Raw genomic sequence first — 18,986 nt, forward strand, 5'->3', positions numbered from 1 at the left:
ACAGGCCCTGCTTTTATAACCAGTCCTTCTCCACAAGGAAGACTGGCCCCAGGTGGGAGGGACTCAGCAGTATCTAGGGACATGTCAGTTGTCACAGGGGATGTCGTGTGTCCAGGCCAGGGAGGCCGCCAAGCATCGGATGCTCCGATGGCCCCCACAGCAAGAGACTTCAGTCCCAAACATTGATGGCGGTGGGTGCAACGCAGGGCCGGGCTGTCGGCGGGTGGGACCAGCCCCTCTGGGGCCCACGCACCCACACTTACTTGGAGAGCTTCATTTCGATCTGCTGCCGGATCTCCTGCCGCTCCTCATCCGTCCTCTGGGGGAAGATATTTCGGTCCTCCAGCTCCTGCCTGCTGGGCCGGTTCCTCAGCTTCACCGCTAGGAGCTCCTTCTTGCATTTCCTCGGCAGGGTCCCTGGGAAAAGGGGCGATGACATGACAGGTGTCAGGAGGTGCCGGCTGCCGCGGGAGACGCTCCCCATCCCCACTGCAGGGAAACCCTGCACCAGAGCCACAGGGGTGAGTCCGGCAGCTGTAGTGCTCCCTAGAGAATGGGGCCTCCTTCACAAAGCCCCCTCGTCCCACACCTTCCATGGGTGGGGCACCGATTGTGCACGCAGGTCTCCACTGACCATCGTGAGAGACACTTGCTGTCCCAGAGCAATTATCAATAGCACCACCTTCTCTTTCAAAAGTGTCCAAGTTCGGGTCATAAATTAGTTACTTTTATCCATGGTGGCCCTTCCCTTCCTCCCCACTGCCTACTACCCCATGGCCACCTGGATCCCCTTTCATTCCTGGAACATCCCAGCTCAGGGTCTCAGCAACATGTCCATCCAGTGCTGAGCACCCCACTCTGCCTGGACCATCCTGGGCTGGCTACCTTCTGAACCATGTCGTTGGCCTGGAACCCGGCCCTCAGAGACCCAATAGGTCCTCTGATCTCCGTCACCCTCAGGATCAATTCCTCCCTTATCTTTCTGGTTCCTTAGTTTATCATCTGTCTCCTCCACTAGACTGAAAGTTCCATGATAGTCTGTTCTCCTTGGTCCTGGAACAGTGTTGACGCAGCAGGTTATCCTTTTGAGTGAGCCTGACTCAGGGTCTAGAAGGCTGACACTGATCTTTATCTCTCCCCATGTCCAGAAGCAGCAGAGTGACATCTGAGTGCACATAAAATGTAAGATCTTAAGGAATGATGTTCAGATTTACCTAACGCATTATTGACTTGGAGATTTTTGCAGAAACTAGCACCTTTAGCTGGCAATTTACGTAAGAGAACATTCAAACACTCCAGTCACTAACTTTCGGGTAACAAAAGAAAGTAAAAGTGTTAGTTGCTCAGTCGAGTCTGACTCTTAGCGACCCCATGAACTGCATGGCCTGCCAGGCCTCTCTGTCCACAGAATTCTCCAGGCAAGAATACTGGAGTGGGTTACATTCCTTCTCCAGGGGATCTTCCCAACCCAGGGATTGAACCCGAGTCTCCCGCACTGCAGGATGGATCCTACCATCTGAACCACCACGGAAGTTGGGTAACAGAAGTAGTAGTAACATCTCTCTCGTCAGTAAGATGCTAATAGCAGAAATGGGGATTGGCTGCATTCAGGGTCAGAGAAGGGTCACGCCTTAGGTGCCAGGACATGGCACTGAGCTTCCTGAACACCAGAGTCCCTACCTGCAGCAGCCAGTGTGCATGCTGACAACTGGCAAAAAAACTCCAAGTATTAATACAACGTAGACTGCAATTCTGAGGGTGTGTGGTTTTGCACTTTTATTAGGGGATAGGTTTAATTCTTGGAGTTCAAACCATCATCCAATGTGGTCATCCCACAGCTGGAGGCAAACTATGTATTAATAATCGCGTCTCCCTAAAGAAAGTCAATTCCAAGCATGGGGTACGGATACGCAAAGTAAGAAATATGTCCAGCAAAGTGATAGTTTAACAGAAATTTGGGATAAAGTAAGATACAAAAAATCGTACTTGACTGAAACTTGACTTTCTAATGTGAACTTGTTTACTATGTGTTTTATAGACAAAGAGAAAAATAATGACCCCAGAAACCATTTTGGCCAGGACTCCAGCCTGATTTGCTTTAATAGCTTTATACATGATTGGAGTCCTGTATTTATAGAATCATAAAAGCCTAAAGCAGTCACATGCATTTTTCTGTTGATCTCTGCTGCATGGTCTGGGGAAAATTGAAAGCCAAACTGGCATTTATGAATTGAGGGAGCCTCAAAGGTCTCGGGACACGTCCTTCGTGAATGTCAAGGGTCTCATACATGGAGGGAAGGCGAGAGGGATTGCCATTTCAGATGAGTGTAATATGCTTAACCATGAAATGACACTGAAGGCGGTTTAATCTTTTCAGCTTTTGATAAAGAACGTCTTTAAGCCTACTGCAAATGTCTCAGGCTTGTCATTACAAACTTTAAGCATATTTGTTCTTAACTGAAAGACCCTTTCCATCAGAGATTTCTAGATGTGATGAGAATTCACTACACAGGAAGTCTTAGTTCTAAGAGCAGGTAATTCTCTGCTTAATCTTCGATCCTCTATGAGCACAGCTTGGGCACCTATAGGGCCATTATGAAAATGTCTGGGCTGACAGTCTTTCCCAGGCTATCGGGGGTTACCAGGTTTTAAGTAACCAGGTTTGGTTACTTAAAAGTCAAAGAGAAATTTCCAGACAAATGGCTTAAAATGAAGGTTTTACATGAATGTGAGTGGTACTTCTACCATACTGACAGCATGAGTCTAAATGAGCAGGTGATCCAGAGTAGGGTGTGATGCAGAGAAACGGAGGCCAGGAAACTTCCCTTCCTGACTGTGGGGACCATCGTCTCTGCAAGTGACCCCAAATACACTTGTGATCCTATCTTTGGAGCCAGAAATCCCCCTTCCAAGAGTCTGCTCCCAAAACAAACGGGACAAGCACATAAAACACACATACGAGGGTGTCCACCCAGCCTTACTTACAAAATAAAGAAATTAAACACAGTCGATTCATAGGAAAAGTCCCTGATGCTGGGAAGGATTGAGGGCAGGAGGAGAAGTGGGTGACAGAGGATGAGATGGTTGGATGTCATCACCGACTCAATGGACATGAGTCGGAGCAAACTCTGGGAGATAGTGAATGACAGGGAAGCCTAGTGTGTGGCAGTCCATGCGACTGCAAAGAGTTGGACACATCTTCGTGACTGAGCAACAACAACAAACACAGCCAAAATATCCCAGCAAGACAGCATGTGCCAAATTATGGTGCGTCATCTGAATATCATCAACCTATTAAAAACGGTGGTGGTGGTTGTTTACTCACTCAATCGTGTATGATTCTTTGTGACCCCATGGACTATAGCCCACCAGGCTCCTCTGTCCATGGGATTCTCTAGGCAAGAATACTGGAGTGGGTTGCCATTTCCTTCTCCAGGGGATATTTCTGACCCAAGGACAGAACCTGTATCTCCTGGATTGGCAGGCAGATTCTTTACCACTGAACCACCTGGGAAGCCCCGATTAAAAACAGTGCTACATTCATTATTGAGAGACAAAAAGACAGTCACAATACATTGCTAAGAAAAATAACTTGTAGGAAAATTATGCACCTTATATATATATATATATATAGATAGATAGATAGATATAGATATATATCTGTATCTACATTTGCATTTAATTTTGTAAATATATACAATCTTCTTATAAATTGGCATAGACACTAGAAATGGACTTTACCTATTAATTTATCTGTATTTTATTTTTATCATCAACATAGTTTCCTTATCTCTAAATAATTGTTTAAAAAGAAAGACCTTTGTGGAGTAAAAGTAGTGAAGATGGTAGAAAATTCTCCCCTCCATAAGAACAACAAGAAAATTGCAAATATCATCAGGGTCAACGTCTTCAGAGTTCCATAAAGTAATTTAAAGCAGCACAGGGGGTCTTTATTCAAGAGGAACTGGTGGAATTTCAGTGAGAATGTTTTGCTCCATCCAGTCCCCTGCCCCTCTCTCTAGATTGGAGCACCCTTGCAGCAGTTAGCTGTTTCCTGAGGACGGGGTGCCTGGGAGCCACTGTGGGGAGAGGAACGGCCCTCATCCCCAAAGAGCGGCATCATTTGACCTGCCACTGGTACCCTGAAGTCCCCACCCCATCCAAGGCTGCCTGCCTTGGATCTGACTCAGAGCCAGCCCAGTGCAAAATGTCTTCTCCCTGGGGGCATTGGTTGAAACAATATTGTCTTTCCAAGTGCAAGGCTTTCACTTATCTTCAGACCACTCTTGCTCAATACTCTATGGAGTTCTTAATTGGCCAAAGTGAATAAAAACCAACGCATGGGCCAAAAATACTAAGTCAGTTAAAAGTAAAACCTTGGACTCCCCCGGCGGCTCAGTGGTAAAGAATCTGCCTGCCAATGCAGGAGACACGGGTTTGATCCCTGGTATGGGAGGATCCCACATGCCATGGGGTGACTAAGCCCATGCAGCACAATGACTGAGCCTGTGCTCCAGAGCCTGGGAGCCACAACCACTGGAGCCCATGTGCTCTAGAGCCCATGCTCCGCAACAAGAGAAGCCACTGCAACAAGAAGCCCATACACCACAACCAGAGAAAACCCACGCCGCAATGAAGACCCAGCACAGCCAAAAAGAAATAAATAAAATTATATATAAAAAAGGATGTTACAGATCCAGTTCCGTTCCAGCCAATGCTGGAGAGCCTTTCCCAGGCATGGTTGGCTGGCAGACAGGGCTCAGCAGGCACGGTAGGCAAAGCTGGCTCTTCTCCCAGGGCCCAGCATGGCCAGAGAGCAGCAGACCCCAGAGCTCTGGATTCCACCTCACCGGGCAGGGGGCAACCTCCTGACTCCATGCAGGCTCACCACCAGCGAGTGTGGAATGCAGAACATCCCCCAGCCCTGTATCATCAGCGCCATTATCCACCCAGTGAGGAAAGGATGCTCGTGTGGGATGTCAGGCCTTGGACCACTCTCTTCCTTGTCAAGCCTACCTCTTCTCTCCCTACGCACTGCACTGGCCGGCGTCCTCCCATCAGTGTCCTTGGCTGGTTCTTCATCATCCCCTCTCTAGATGAGGGTGTGCCCAGGACTCAGCCCTCAAACCCTCCTTCATGTTTGCTTCCTACATGACCTCACCTGCCCCATGACACTAGGGACCAACTACTAAAACTCAGATTCTCCCTCTCCAGTCACATCTTCTCTTCTGAATCCATGCTGCATCTTCAGGCTGTCTCCACTCAGGTCCCAATCAAGCATCTCAAACTTAGCATGGCCATAACCAAGCTCCTGCTTTCTTGCTGAAGGTTAAGCAACAGAGCCAAGACTTACACCTGGGCTTGACCCCAGCATCCACACTCTTAGCCGCACCCTTCATGGATCTATTAGGTTCAGTAAGGCACCATTTCTAGTGGGCCTGTTGTTCCTGTTGCACACCTAGCCCAAGAGGAGAAATGACCAGGTGGGGCATACCCTGCTGAACTCACTTGGGTGAAGGAGATGTGAAAACAAGCACCTGTAATGATCTCAAACACATTATGTGTGTTCCTATTTGCACACTCTCACAACATATCCCAATTATCTGTTTGTGTGGCTTTCTCTAACCATGGTCATTATCCAAGCTTGAAACATTTCACTCAATGGAGGAAAACAAATCTGGTGAGCTCATCCACGAAGAGAATTCTGCCTTTTTCACTTTGTTTCCTGCACAAACTCAGGAAATGTCTGCTGAGTTCCATAGTGCAGGCAAGAGAAAACAGGCCACACAAGGAAGGGGACTTAGTCAAGATCAAGGAAGGATTTCTAGAGGAAGCAGCATTGGGGCTGGATCCTGGAGAAAGGATTCCCTTCGGGGGATTTGTCATATCAGAAAACAGTTTTTTTCCATGGAAGGATGTGCCATGAAAATTTATCCAGGGCTCCAAAGGAAAAGTGATGATTTTGACTTCTTCTGGAGTAATACATGCTGAATTTCCCACCCACAAATAAACAAAAATCAAAATATATGAAACAGTGGTTTTGATGACACTGGGAAGGATAGTGACCCTTGAGATGGGAACCAAACAGTGAGCTCTATGATCACCCAGCTGACTAGGTCTTGAGGTCATGGACCAGGGAGAGGCACCAGGAAGAGCCTGGAAAGCCCCTGAGCAAAGAAGACGAAGCCTGAAGACCAAGGAGATGGAGACAGCGAGAGTCTGCAGGGTAGGGGTGGGAAGGGGGAACAGAGAGAGGCTGGAGATCTGCAAAACTAAAGAGGAGATTTAAACCCAATGAAATCAAGGGATCTGTGAAGTGTAAACAGTCTGAAGAGCTTGAAAGCGAAAATGACCGTGTCCGACTCTGTGCAACCCCATGGACTGTAGCCCGGCAGGTTCCTCTGTCCATGTGATTTTCCAGGCAAGAATACTGGAGAGGGCGCATGCGTGGGTGCTAAGTTGCTTCAGTCATGTCTGACCCTTTGCAACCCCATGGACTACAGCCCTCCAGGCTCCTCTATCCGTGGGATTCTCTAGGCAAGAATACTGGAGTGGGTTGCCATTCCTTCCTCACAGGATCTTCCCGACCCAGGGACCGCTCTCAAGTCTCCTGAATTGTTTTCAGGCAGATTCTTTACTGTCTGAGCCTCTGAATAGCTTAACTAAAGGCAAAAATTCCCAGGAAGGACAAAAAAGCAAGCACAAACTACATGCTGCCTATAAAACATGCATTTAAATAAAAACATGAGAAATAAATATCATATATTAATGCATACATGTGGAATCTGCAAAAAACTGATATAGACGATCCTCTTTACAAAGCAGAAATATAGACTCAGAGGCAGAGAACAAACATATGGATACCAAGGGAGAAAGGGGCTGTGGGATGAATTGACTTTGACACATATACACTATGTATAAAATACATAAGTAATAACCTACTGTGCAGCACAGGAAACTCTACTCCATGTCTGTGGTGACCTTAATGGGAAGGAAATTAAAAAAACAGAGGGGATATATGCATACAAGTAGATGATTCACTTTGCTGTACAGTAGAAACTAACACAACATGTTAAAGCAACTATTGTTGTGGTTGTTCAGTCACTAAGCTGTGTCTGACTCTTTGCAACCCCACGGACTGCAGCATGCCAGGCTCCGCTCCTCTGTCCTCCACTATCCCCTGGAGTTTGCTCAAATTCATGTAAAGCAACTATACTCCAATAAAAATTTTAATAAATAAAAAGATGCAAAGAGATGAACATTACAAAGGGAAAAAGTACCATTCAAAGATTAATCAAGAGAAAGTTGAAGTGGTCCATTAATATCAGACAAGGGAGATTCCAAAGCAAAGAGGCTTCTCAGGGATAAATGGGATCATCCCAAATGACAGAGGGGACAGCTTATCAGAGAGACAAAACAATCCTAAATATTTATGACCCTATTATAAGAGGTTCAAATATATGAAACAAAAACCAATAGAACTGAGAGAAGAAATACATAAATCTATAGTTATAGTTGGCGATTTCAGACCTCTGAGTAATTGACAAAACAAGTAGATAGAAAATGCGTAAGAATATGGAAGATGTGATCAACACTGTTATCAAGAAATCTGATCCAATGAACACTTATAGAAACACCCTAACACACAACAGAAAAATACACATTCTTACCAAGAGCACAGGCAATATTTACCAAGACAGACCATACATACTCTGGGCCGTAAAGCAAGTCTCAGTAAATTAAAAAGTCCTCAAGTCATACAAAGTATATTCTTTGGCCAGAGTGAAATTAAATTGGAAATTAATAACCAAAAGATCTCTAGAAATATACCCAAATATTTGGAAACTAAATTTTAAAATTCTGAACAACCCACAGTCCCAAGAAGGTATCACAAGGGAAATTAGGAAGTATTTTGAAGTAAAAATAAATACAGCATGTCCAAGTGATATTGGGGGCAATTTACAGCATTGAATGCCTATATTTGAAGAGAATAAAAGGCCCAAATCAATGACCCCTGATTCTATCTTAAGAAACCAGAAAAAGAGCAAATTAAAACCAAGGATGTAGAGAAGAAATAATAAAGATTGGGACAGAAACTGATGAAACAGAAAATAGAAAAACAATAAAGCTAATGCTTTGAGAAGAGCAATAAAACCAATTAAACTCTAGGCAGACTTCTCAGGGGAAGTGGGAGATAAGAGTGAGAAGGGAAGAGAAAGACACACTGAGAGACACACACAGACACACACACACAGATTATCAGTGTCAGAAATTAGAGGGGCAATATCCATCTAAACACAAACCATTAAGACTCACTTAGGAAGATACATACAACCAGAATAGATCTGTATCTATTAAATAAATACAATTTCTACTTTAAAACCTTCTATTAAAAAAAACAAACAAACCTGCAGCCACTGTGAAACATGTAAGAAGTAAATAATTCTAATTCTATACAAAATATTTCAGAACACTGAAAAGAAGGATAGATGGTAAAATTCATGCTACGAGGCTAGAATTTAGAGATGTCAAAACTAAGAAAGATACCCTAATAAAGGCTACTAAAGACTCATTGCCCTCATGAACAATGATGTAAAATTCTCAACAAAACAGTAGCAAATCACATCCAACAATTGATAAAAATGACCAACTGGGAGGCAAGGTGGTTTAACATTTGAAAAGCAACCCATGTCATTTGCCAAATTAACAAACTTTAAAAAGAAAAAATATAGTATTAGATCACCCTTTGATTTATGGGGTGCCGACTCTATCAGAGCAGATTGGCCCCCCTGGGCCCTGCCTGGTGTCTTACCGGTGAGTTAACAAGAGGGAAGGTTAGGTTCATGGAGGTGGGAGCTGTCCCAGGCAGAGCTCAGGCAGGCTGCTTTCTGGCTCAAAGAAGCCTGATCTCTCACTCAACTATGAGAACAGTGCAAACAACCAAAGCCCAACCGCATCAGTTAGAGGAAAGGATCCCCTTCCCCCACCCACGTCTCATCTCCAGCAGAAACCACTGTGGATATTTTGTGGGACTTGCTTCCAGACCTAACTTGTCTGCCATTAACAACTGACAGCCCCATTTAACTGTTTCACAGAAGTGGGATCGCACCACACACAGCCCAGCAAAGGCTGGCTTGCTCCCACATCTGATTCTAAAGCAGGACGGCCTGACCCAACTCTCTCCCTTCGATGGCTCCAGATACTCCCCGAGTGTGGATGTCCCCTGATCCCATTACTTGTTGATCCAGCTCCCCTGTGAATGGACATCTAGGTTAGTGCTTATTCTGGCTTTTTAAGCAAAGCTTCAGGGACTGCCCTCATTTCTGTGTTTCCCTGCGCATGAATGAATATTCCCATCAGCTCCATTTCTGGAAGGCAAGCATTCCTGAGCCAAAGCTGCTGTGTATTTTAGGTTTAGACAGACACTCCTCTCCCCCCTCCACCCTGGATCATCTCCTCGCTATTCCTCCCAGAATCCCAGTCTTGAGTACCATCTTGAGAAGAGGGAGGAACGTAAATGGGGTCGTGTATAAATATGAACAGAAGGCTGAGGAGTTAAAAATAAACTCAACACGAGATCTTTTTCTCAATTAGTCACATTTCAGAATTTATCCTAAGGAAATACTCATGGAGACATACACAGCTTTAGCTACAAAGATGCATATCCCCACACCACTAATGCAGCCCTTTTCCCAATAAACTGCATGTCCAGACTGGTGATCCTGCGGGGCGTGGGGTGGGGAAGCCTCAGGCCACATGAGTGGGAGGAGGAAGATATGAATGTCCCCCTACCTGCCACGAGCTATAGGGGGCCCAGTGAGAAGCCCTCACACCTGCCTTGGCACAGCATGGATGCTGTGGGGCCGTCTTAAAGCTGCTGTGGATTTTTTGGTTCAGATATTATACTTTTTAATTCTAGAATTTGCATTTGGTTCTCTTTTATAGTGTCTGTCTCTCTGTGAAGATTCTCCATCTGTTCATTCATCCTGTTTTTTAAGGCTCTCAACATGTTTGCAACAATGGCAGGTCTACTTCAGTTTTGAACATGGTTGTCTACTCCACAGCACACTCCTTACTGCAAGATTTGGCCTTTCTAGGGTTTTAAAAGATGGTCCATGGTGCTCACTGAAATCTCTCTGTGGTCTGGACTGATCCCAGCATCTCTAGTTTCCAGGGTCACACACCTTCCTTGCTCCTACAGGTGATCTCTGCTAAGTCCTGAGGAATTCTGTCTGCCTTTGGCTGGCTGAATTTCCACATGAACTTCCAGGGCCCCTTCACATACTCCCCTTTTTCAGGACCCTGTCCTACAAACTCCAGCTGCTTCAGCACCACAGAACTGTGATTTGTTCCCCCTATCAATGTGACCACCACTCTGCTTGGAGGTCACCTCCCTGCACCCTCCAGCCTAGCAAGATGCTCCAGGCAGAAAGTGGACAGTCAGTTGTGGGGCTCACTGTTTCCCCTGTCATCCAACGATAAGAGTGAATTTCAAATGTGAGCTAGTACTGCAATTTCAGTGGATAATTCTGTGCATTACTATAATTTCACATCCCCAGAATTCTCTGGAGTCTGGAGCCTAGTTTGGATTGGTCGTAGATACAATAGGAGCTCTGTTGTATCAGATTATCACTGGGCCTATGAGTCCCACACACAACTCTGCTGCTTGGTGCTTTTGGCAAGAACCACCAGAGTCTCAAAGGCCCCACCACAAACAGCCCACACGCTTGTCCCAAAGCTGGTGGCCAAGCATCCCAGGATGCTGGTCTTGGGAGCATCTTGCATCCCAGTGACTTTCTGCAGCGCCACCTGGTGTGCATGTGGGGAATGGCCAGTTTCCAGGTAACGCCAAACCCAGAGCCCCAGGCCAAGCAGGAGCAGTGACCAGTGGTGGTCTGTGCACTCACTCTCGTGAGGACAGGCGAGTTCTCACCTCATCAGACTGCAGGTGACTCTTCACATCAGAGGATTCACTGCCAGGGGCTGTTCAACATACCCTCCACCACATTTAAAATAGCATTCAAATAACATAACACACTTTAGCTTTCATGTTTCACCAGTTGTGTCCCAGGGGAAAGGCTGTCAGAGTCTGCAAAGAGGGCCACCCTTTCCTTCAGCTCAGGCAAGATCACAAGTGCCTGGCCATGCCGCTCCCCACGGTGATGTCCCTGTGTCATCTCATCGTCCAGCCCGACGTGTCAGGATTTCTCATCCAGACGTGGCCCTCTTCCTCCTCTTTGCCTTCATGGCAGCTTTCAGTGTAGTCATGGGCTCCCTCGGGTGCTCCAGTTTTCCCTGAGAATACCCAGGGACCCAGAGCTGGGACATGCAATGCTTGTCCAATAAACAACAAAGCAGATTTTTATATAAGACACTGTAGCAAATTTTAGCATTTATACTAGGGTGGACCTATCAAGGATGAGATGGCTGGATAGTATCACCAATTCAATGGACACGAACTTGGGCAAACTCCATGAGACCGTGAAGGACAGGGAAGCCTGGTGCTGCAGTCCATGGGGATGTGACCAAGAGACTGAACAACCACAGCAATCAAGGATGGATTTTGGACAAAGTGCTCCAGAATCACTAACCACCCAACCCCCACCCCATCTATGTTCTTTATGAAATGCCAATCTCTCGGCCTCACTTTAAAGATTCAGGAAGTCAGGCGGTGGTAGAAAATAAAAATATTTACACAATGGCTATTTCATGTCATCTTTCCTTCATTACTACTTTCGTGTACATTTTATAACATTTGCAATATATTAGTAGGGTGCAACTCATGTATCAGTTCAGTTCGGTTCAGTCGCTCAGTTGTGTCCAACTCTTTGCGACCCCATGAATTGCAGCACACCAGGCCTCCCTGTCCATCACCAACTCCCAGAGTTCACTCAGACTCACGTCCATTGAGTCAGTGATGCCATCCAGCCATCTCATCCTCTGTCGTGCCCTTCTCCTCCTGCCCCCAATCCCTCCCAGCATCAGAGTCTTTTCCAATGAGTCAACTCTTCGCATGAGGTGGCCAAAGTACTGGAGTTTCAGCTTCAGCATAGTTTATAAATAAATAAATGAAAATAAATATAATACATAATGAAATAACATACAAATGTAATATGTGTGTGTGTGTGTGTGTGTATGCTCTTGGGATGCACCAACAGAAAACTTGGTGACCCTCTCTTTAGACACTTGGTTCTAAACGCTTATCTGGTCACAGCCTCACTGAGAATGATTTGCTAGGTCCCTTGTTTCCAGGGTAAAGTCCTGCCCCTGAGTGTCTTCAGCTGTAGAGCCTATCTTGGGGGTTCTGTTTAGGTTCAAGTAAACATCTGGATGGCCTTCCCTGGTGGTTCAGTGGTAAAGAATCCACCTGCCAATGCAGGAGACTGCTTGCAATGAAAGAGATGTGAGTTTGATCCCTGGCCGGGAAGATCCCCTGCAGGAGGAAATGGCAACCCACTTCAGTATTCTTTCCTGGAAAACCCCATGGACAGAGGAACCTGGAGGGCTACAGTCCATGGGGTTGCAGAGAGTCAGACATGACTGAGCGACTGAACAACAACAAACATTTAGAATCCTAAGACTATAGCAGACTAGATGCCACACCTGTCTGCTCAGGACACAGGGCAGCCCCAGGGCTCCCACTAGGCAAGTCCTCAAAGCAGGTCACATGGCTTCCCTGGAGCTCCTCCCCCAACAGGTGACACAGCTCAGCTGACGGATCAGGCGGGTGTGGGAGCTGCCCTTGAGCCGCACCGGGGCCTCTCTCTCCTGCGGCTGTTGCCCGGGCTGTGCTGCTGGGCCCCCTCAAAAATCACTGCACTCAGAATCTCAGGTTTTACTTACATTCTTCCCCAAACAGATGTGTGCTTAGTTGCTCAGTCATATCTGACTCGTTGAGACTCCATGGATTGTACAGCTCACCGGGCTCCTCTGTTCATGGGATTTCCCAGGTAAGAATACTGGAGTAGGTTACCATTCCTTCTCCAGGGGGTCTTCCTGGCTCAAGGATCGAACCCAGGTCTCCTGTGTCTCCTACACTGCAGGTAGCCTCTTTACTCAGCGAGCCATAGAGGAAGTCCTCTTCCCCAAACAGATGCAATGTACCACTCAGTAGTGATATTTTTCACCATTAGCAATATTGACTGGTGACATCACAGCGGGGATTCTCAGCCTTCTCAGATTACTTAGGAAACTGCAAAGCGTTGATGGAGGAGATTCTCACATCAACCCTACGCCCACACCAACAAAGACTCTCCAGACTGGACCCCTTCTGGGCTCCAGGTGGTCCACGCCAGCTTTAGTTTCCTAAGTGCGCCCACCGCTGCCATCTCTCTGAGACTTCACCTGCCTGGCAAACTCTTACTTACTCCTCAAAACCCTATGAAACAGCCTCTGGTCCTCCTCCTGACATCTGCCCACCACCTAACCTGTTCTTAGCCCAGGCATCAGCCCCTCTGTTGCAGGCTCTGTTGTGTTACTCTTGCCTATCTGTGTGTTTATAAGACTGAGAACTCCCCCAAAGCAGGAATGAAGGCTTTTCTAAAAAATATCTATAGCCTCTAATTAAAATAAATAAATTTAAATTAAAAAAAAAGAATATGAGAAAGAATATGTATAACTGAGTCACTTTGCTATACAGCAGAAATTAACATAACATCGTGAATCAACTATATGTCAATAAAAATTTTTAAATAAAAAAATACCTATCCTTATTGGTTTGCTAATGATAAAAGTAAGACATGTTCATTAAATCCAAAGCAAGCAGAAAACATGGTAAGAATTAGAGCAGAAATGGGGGAAATTAAAAATAGAACAAAATGGAAAAATCAACTAAACCAAAAGCTGGTTCTTTGAAAAGATCAATAAAATCAATAAGCATCTAGCCAGACTAAGAGAAAAAGATAAAGGACACTAATTGCTAATAATCAGAAATAAAAGAGGGACTATTAGTATAGATAATAGAATATTATCTATAGTATATTATCTATACTATACTACCTATAATAGTACAGATAATACTATATTATATTATCAGTATAGATAATACAGATGTTAAAAGGATACTAAAGGAATACTACAATTTTGTGCCCATAAATTAGATAACCTAGATGAAATGGACCAATTCATAGAAGACAATCTGCCAAAATTGACACAAGAAATTGATCATCTGAACAAGCCTCTACTAAATAAAATGAATCAATAAACAATAATCTTCTGAAACAGAAAGCACCAGGCCCAGAGGGCTTGACTTGTGAATTCTACCAAACTTGTGAGGAAGTATTACATCAATTCTCTATAATCGATTTCACAGTTTAGAAGCAGAGGGATTACGTCCCAACTCGTTCTATGAGGCCAGCATTACCCTAACACCAAAACCAAAGATGTCACAGGAAAAGAAAATCAAAGACCAGAATCTCTCATGAACACAGATGCAAAAATCCCTAAAAGATTAGCAAAACTGAATACAAAAATGTGTAAAGAATTACACACCACAACCAAATGTAACTTTTACCAGATATGCAAGGTTGGTACAGCTTTTGAAAGTCAATTTATATAATGAATCACATCAACAGGCTAAGAACTAATAATCACATGATCAAATTAACTGATGCAGAAAAAGCATCTGACAGACCCAATACCACCCATTTATGACTTTAAAAACTAGTAAAGAATGGCGTCATGAAATCCAAGCCGTGAAATTAAAAGATGCTTGCTCCTTGGAAGAAAAGCTATGACCAACCTAGACAGCATTTAAAAAACAGAGATATTACTTTGCCAACAAAGGTCCATGTAGTCAAAGCTATGGTTTTTCCAGTGGTCATGTATGAATGTGAGAGTTGGACTATAAAAAGGCTGACCACCAAAGAATTGATGTTTTTGAACTGTGGTGTTGGAGAAGACTCTAGAGAGTCCCTTGGACTGCAAGATCAATCAGTCAATCCTAAAGGAAATCAACCCTGAATATTCACTGGAAGATGAATGAAGCTGAAATCGAAGCTTCAGCTTCGATGCTGAAGCTGAAGCTCTACTACTCTGGCCACCTGAAGTGAAGAGCCGACTCACTGGAAAAGAGGCTGGGAAAGATTGAACGGAGGAGGAGAAGGGGGCGATAGAGGATGAGATGGTTGGATGGCATCACCAACTCAATGGACATGAGTTTGAGCAAGCTCCAGGAGATGGTGAAGGACAGGAAAGTCAAGTGTGCTGCAGTCCATGGGGCCTCAAAGAGTCGGACACAACTGAGCGACTGAACTACAACAGCAAAGAATGACATCAGCAGCATGGTGGATGAGAAGCTCCTGTCTGTCCCTGTCAATCTACAACCACAGCTCAAGAAAGCTGCCTCTGCCCACCACATCAGGACCCTGGAAAATGCCACACACCTGTGCATCTACAAGGGGGTGGGCTGGAAAACATAGAGGCAATGGGACCTGGGCAACAGCAGAGGTGGGGCCTGTGATCCCAGACCCCCAGCTGCCAAGCCTGCAGCCCCAGAGAACCCAGTAGTAGCACCAGAGGAGGCAACATACACAACTCCAGTCTCCTGGCCACAGTAGTGCCAACGGCCACAAGGAAACAGATGGCAGTGGAGTCAGGGCTGGTGACCTCCTCCCTCTGGCCACAGAAGTGCCCATAAACGACCTCCCCCAACCTGCAGCAGCAGTGCACATAAACCCCAAGATCCCAGACACACCAGAGCTACTCAGGACCCAGGCTCCCCCTGCCACAGTGGAGCCTGGGACTCAGGAGACCCTGCACGCAGTGGAAGTGTCCGTCATGTGTGTCCCGGGTGATGACCAGAAGCAACAAGGTACTAAGACCCCAGACACACAAGCAGAGGTAACCAGGGCACTAGGTGGAGGGTGGAAAGTGCTGATTCTCAACTAGGAACAGAGGTAGTGCAGTAAGAGAAGCCAGAAACGTGTGCTATAGCACCACCTACTGGGAAAGGAAAGAAAAGCTTCTTACTTCTCACCTGGCTAACTCATGTCCCACTCTTCTGCAACCCCATGGCCTGTAGCCCACCAGGCTCCTCTGTCCATGGGATTTTCCAGGCAGAATACTGGAGTGGGTTGCCATTTCCTTCTCCAGGGAATCTTCCTGACCGAGGGATGGAGCCCAAGTCTCCTGCATTGGCAGGCGGATTCTTTACTGCTGAGCCACCAGGGAAGTCCGTTGAATTGTTAGAATCAAGTTTAGAAAAAAATTTAAAAGCTTTACCTAGAGAAGAAAGTTGTTCACAGCTTCAAATGCAGTGGCAGAGGAACAACTCATCAAGTGCCATGGAGAACCACAGTAATGTTGCTCCACACACACAAAACAAACAAACAAAACACGACAATTCTCCAGAAACCAAACTTCAAGTCATGGAATACTGTGATCCAACCAATAGAGGATTCAAAACAGCTGTCACGGAGAAAAGCAATGAGCTACAAGAAAGCTCAGAAAGGCAGTTCAACAAGCTCAGGAATAAAATTAAAGAACAGACAGAATACTGTACCAAAGAGATTGAAACTCTAAAAAAGAACAAACATTATGGAGCTGAAAAATTCAATAAATAAGATAGAGAATGCAAGTGAAAAGCACTGGAGATAGAGGAAACGACAGGCAAGAGAGAATTAGTGAGCTTGGAGATGGAAATCTAGAAACAATTCAGGTCCTCTAGAGGAGGAGAGAAAGTGAAAGAAAGTGAAAGTCACTCAATCGTGTCCAATTCTTTGTGACTCCATGGACTATACAGTCTGGAATTCTCTAGGCCAGGATACTGGAGTGGGTTGACATTCCCTTCTCCAGGGGATCTTCCCAACCCAGGGATCGAACCCAGGTCTCTTGCATTGCAGGTGAATTCTTTACCAGTTGAGCCACAAGGGAAGCCCAGAGGAGGAGAGAGTATCTCAAAAAATGAGGAAATTCTAAAAGAACATTATTACGACTCTTTTAGGAGGGATATTAGGCGAGTGAGAAGGCCCAGTGATTAAGAATCCACCTGCCGATGCAGGGGGCATGGGTTCGATACCCGGTCCAGGAAGATTCCACCTCCCACGGAGCAAATAAACCCATCCACTACAACTTACTGAGTCTGTGACAGCAACTACCGAAGCCTGGGTACCTAGAGTCTGTGCTCCACAACGAGGAGTCACCTCAATGAGACGCCCAAGCGCTGCAACGAGAGCGCAGCCCCTGCTCGCTGCAGCTATGAAGACCCAGCAGAGCCAAAAGTAAATAAAATTCTAACAAGAAATAATAGCTGAGAACACCCCAGACCTGGGTAAGGAACAGAACAGACAAGCCCATGAAGCTAAGGGAACACCTAATTACCTCAAAAGAGACCTTCTTCTCCGAGACACCCTGTATTAAAACTGTCAAAAGTCAGTAACAAAGAGTTTTCAAAGTATCCCAAGGAAAAAGAAAAGTCACCTACAAAAGAACCCCATCAGGCTGCTAGCAGAACTCTACAGGCCAAGGGAGTGGCCTGGCCTTCTCAAAATACTGAAAGAGAGGGACTGGCCCCCAAGATTCTATCCAGAAAAGTTATCATTCCGATAGGGAGGAGAAGTAAATGCTTTCCCAGACACACACAGGCTGAAGGAGTCAGACCTGCTCTGGGCCTGCCTTACAGGAAACGCTGAAAGGGACTCTTCCACCTGAAGCAAAAAGGGGGCAGCACACACCTATGTGAGTAACACGGTAACAGGCAGAGTCCGAAACTGCAACTCCGTATCAGAGTGGCTTTTTAAGATAGCTCAGATGGTGGAGCCTGGTGGGCTGCCATCTATGGGGTTGCACAAAGTTGGACACGACTGAAGCGACTTAGCAGCAGCAGCAGATGGTAAAGAATCCACCTGCAATGCAGAAGACCTGGGTTTGATCCCTGGGTTGGGAAGACCCCCTGGAGGAGGGTATGGCAACCCACTCCAGTCTTCTTGCCTGCAGAATCCCATGGACAGAGGAGCCTGGAGGGCTACAGCCCATGGGGTCACAGAGAGTCAGACACACTGAGCAACTAAGCATAAAGGTTAAAAGAAGAGAATTTTAGTAAAAATAACTACGTGAAAGTGTTAGTTGCTGAATTGTGTCTGACTCTGCGACCCCATGGACTGTAGCCCGCCAGGCTCCTCTGTCCATGGGATTCTGCAGGCAAGAAGACTGGAGTGGGTTGCCATGTCCTCCTCCAGGGGATCTTCCTGACCCAGGGATCGAACCTGGGTCTCCCGCATTACAGACAGATTCTTTACCATCTGAGCCACCAGGGAAGCCCCAAAATAAACTGGAACATAAAAGGGGAAGAAGAAAAAGGACAGAAAGCGTATAGGCCAAAGAAGATGAGAACGCTACCAGTAGAAGGAGGACTATTGTACCCATGATACGATTAACACGGACATGGTGAGCACAAAACGCGAATCTAGAGCAGAGACACAAAGCATGAGAAAGAGAAAACAAAAAGTGTCCTGGAAAACCACCAACCCCAAATACCAGAAACCCAAGGGAGAAAGCAGCAGTGGTGACCCAGTGCTGCCAGAAACCGGGGACAAAACGGCAGCACATCCTCCTGTATCAGGAATCACCCTAAATGCAAATAGATGGAACTCTCCAATCAGAAGACACAGACTGACCACCGGATTGAAAAGTAAGACCCACGAGGCACTTCTCCAGGGTTCCCTGACCCTGCTGCTCTCCGCTCAAGTGGCCCTTTTCAACAAAGCCTTTTGTTTTGGCAGAAAGACAAAAAACAACGAGACAACCATATGCTGCCTCCAGGAGACACATGTCCTAGCTTTAAAGACAAACACAGGTTCAAAGTGAGGGTATAGAAGACGATACTATAAGCAAACAGCAGCTAAAAGGAAGTGGATGTAGCCATACTTATATCAGAGAAAGCAGACTTCAAGTCACAAAAGTAACGAGAGACAAAGATGGACTTCTATAATCTTTTTCAACAAATGGTGTTGGAACAACTGGACACCCAGATACAAAACTGAAAACAA

General features: G+C 45.7%; 1 protein-coding gene across 3 annotated transcripts in view; it reads right to left on the reverse strand.

The window, feature by feature from the left end:
* The window catches only part of PHACTR3 (phosphatase and actin regulator 3), a 205,944-nt gene that overhangs the window by 38,297 nt on the left and 148,661 nt on the right, over window positions 1-18,986 (reverse strand). For all 3 annotated transcript variants that reach the window (XM_070382098.1, XM_070382097.1, XM_070382099.1), the window contains one exon: window positions 264-417. In XM_070382098.1, coding sequence (XP_070238199.1) covers window positions 264-417 — 154 coding nt within the window. The remainder of the gene's footprint in view (window positions 1-263; window positions 418-18,986) is intronic.

Source organism: Bos mutus, chromosome 13 (assembly GCF_027580195.1).
Source record: "Bos mutus isolate GX-2022 chromosome 13, NWIPB_WYAK_1.1, whole genome shotgun sequence".
Classification (NCBI taxonomy): Eukaryota; Metazoa; Chordata; class Mammalia; order Artiodactyla; family Bovidae; genus Bos; species Bos mutus.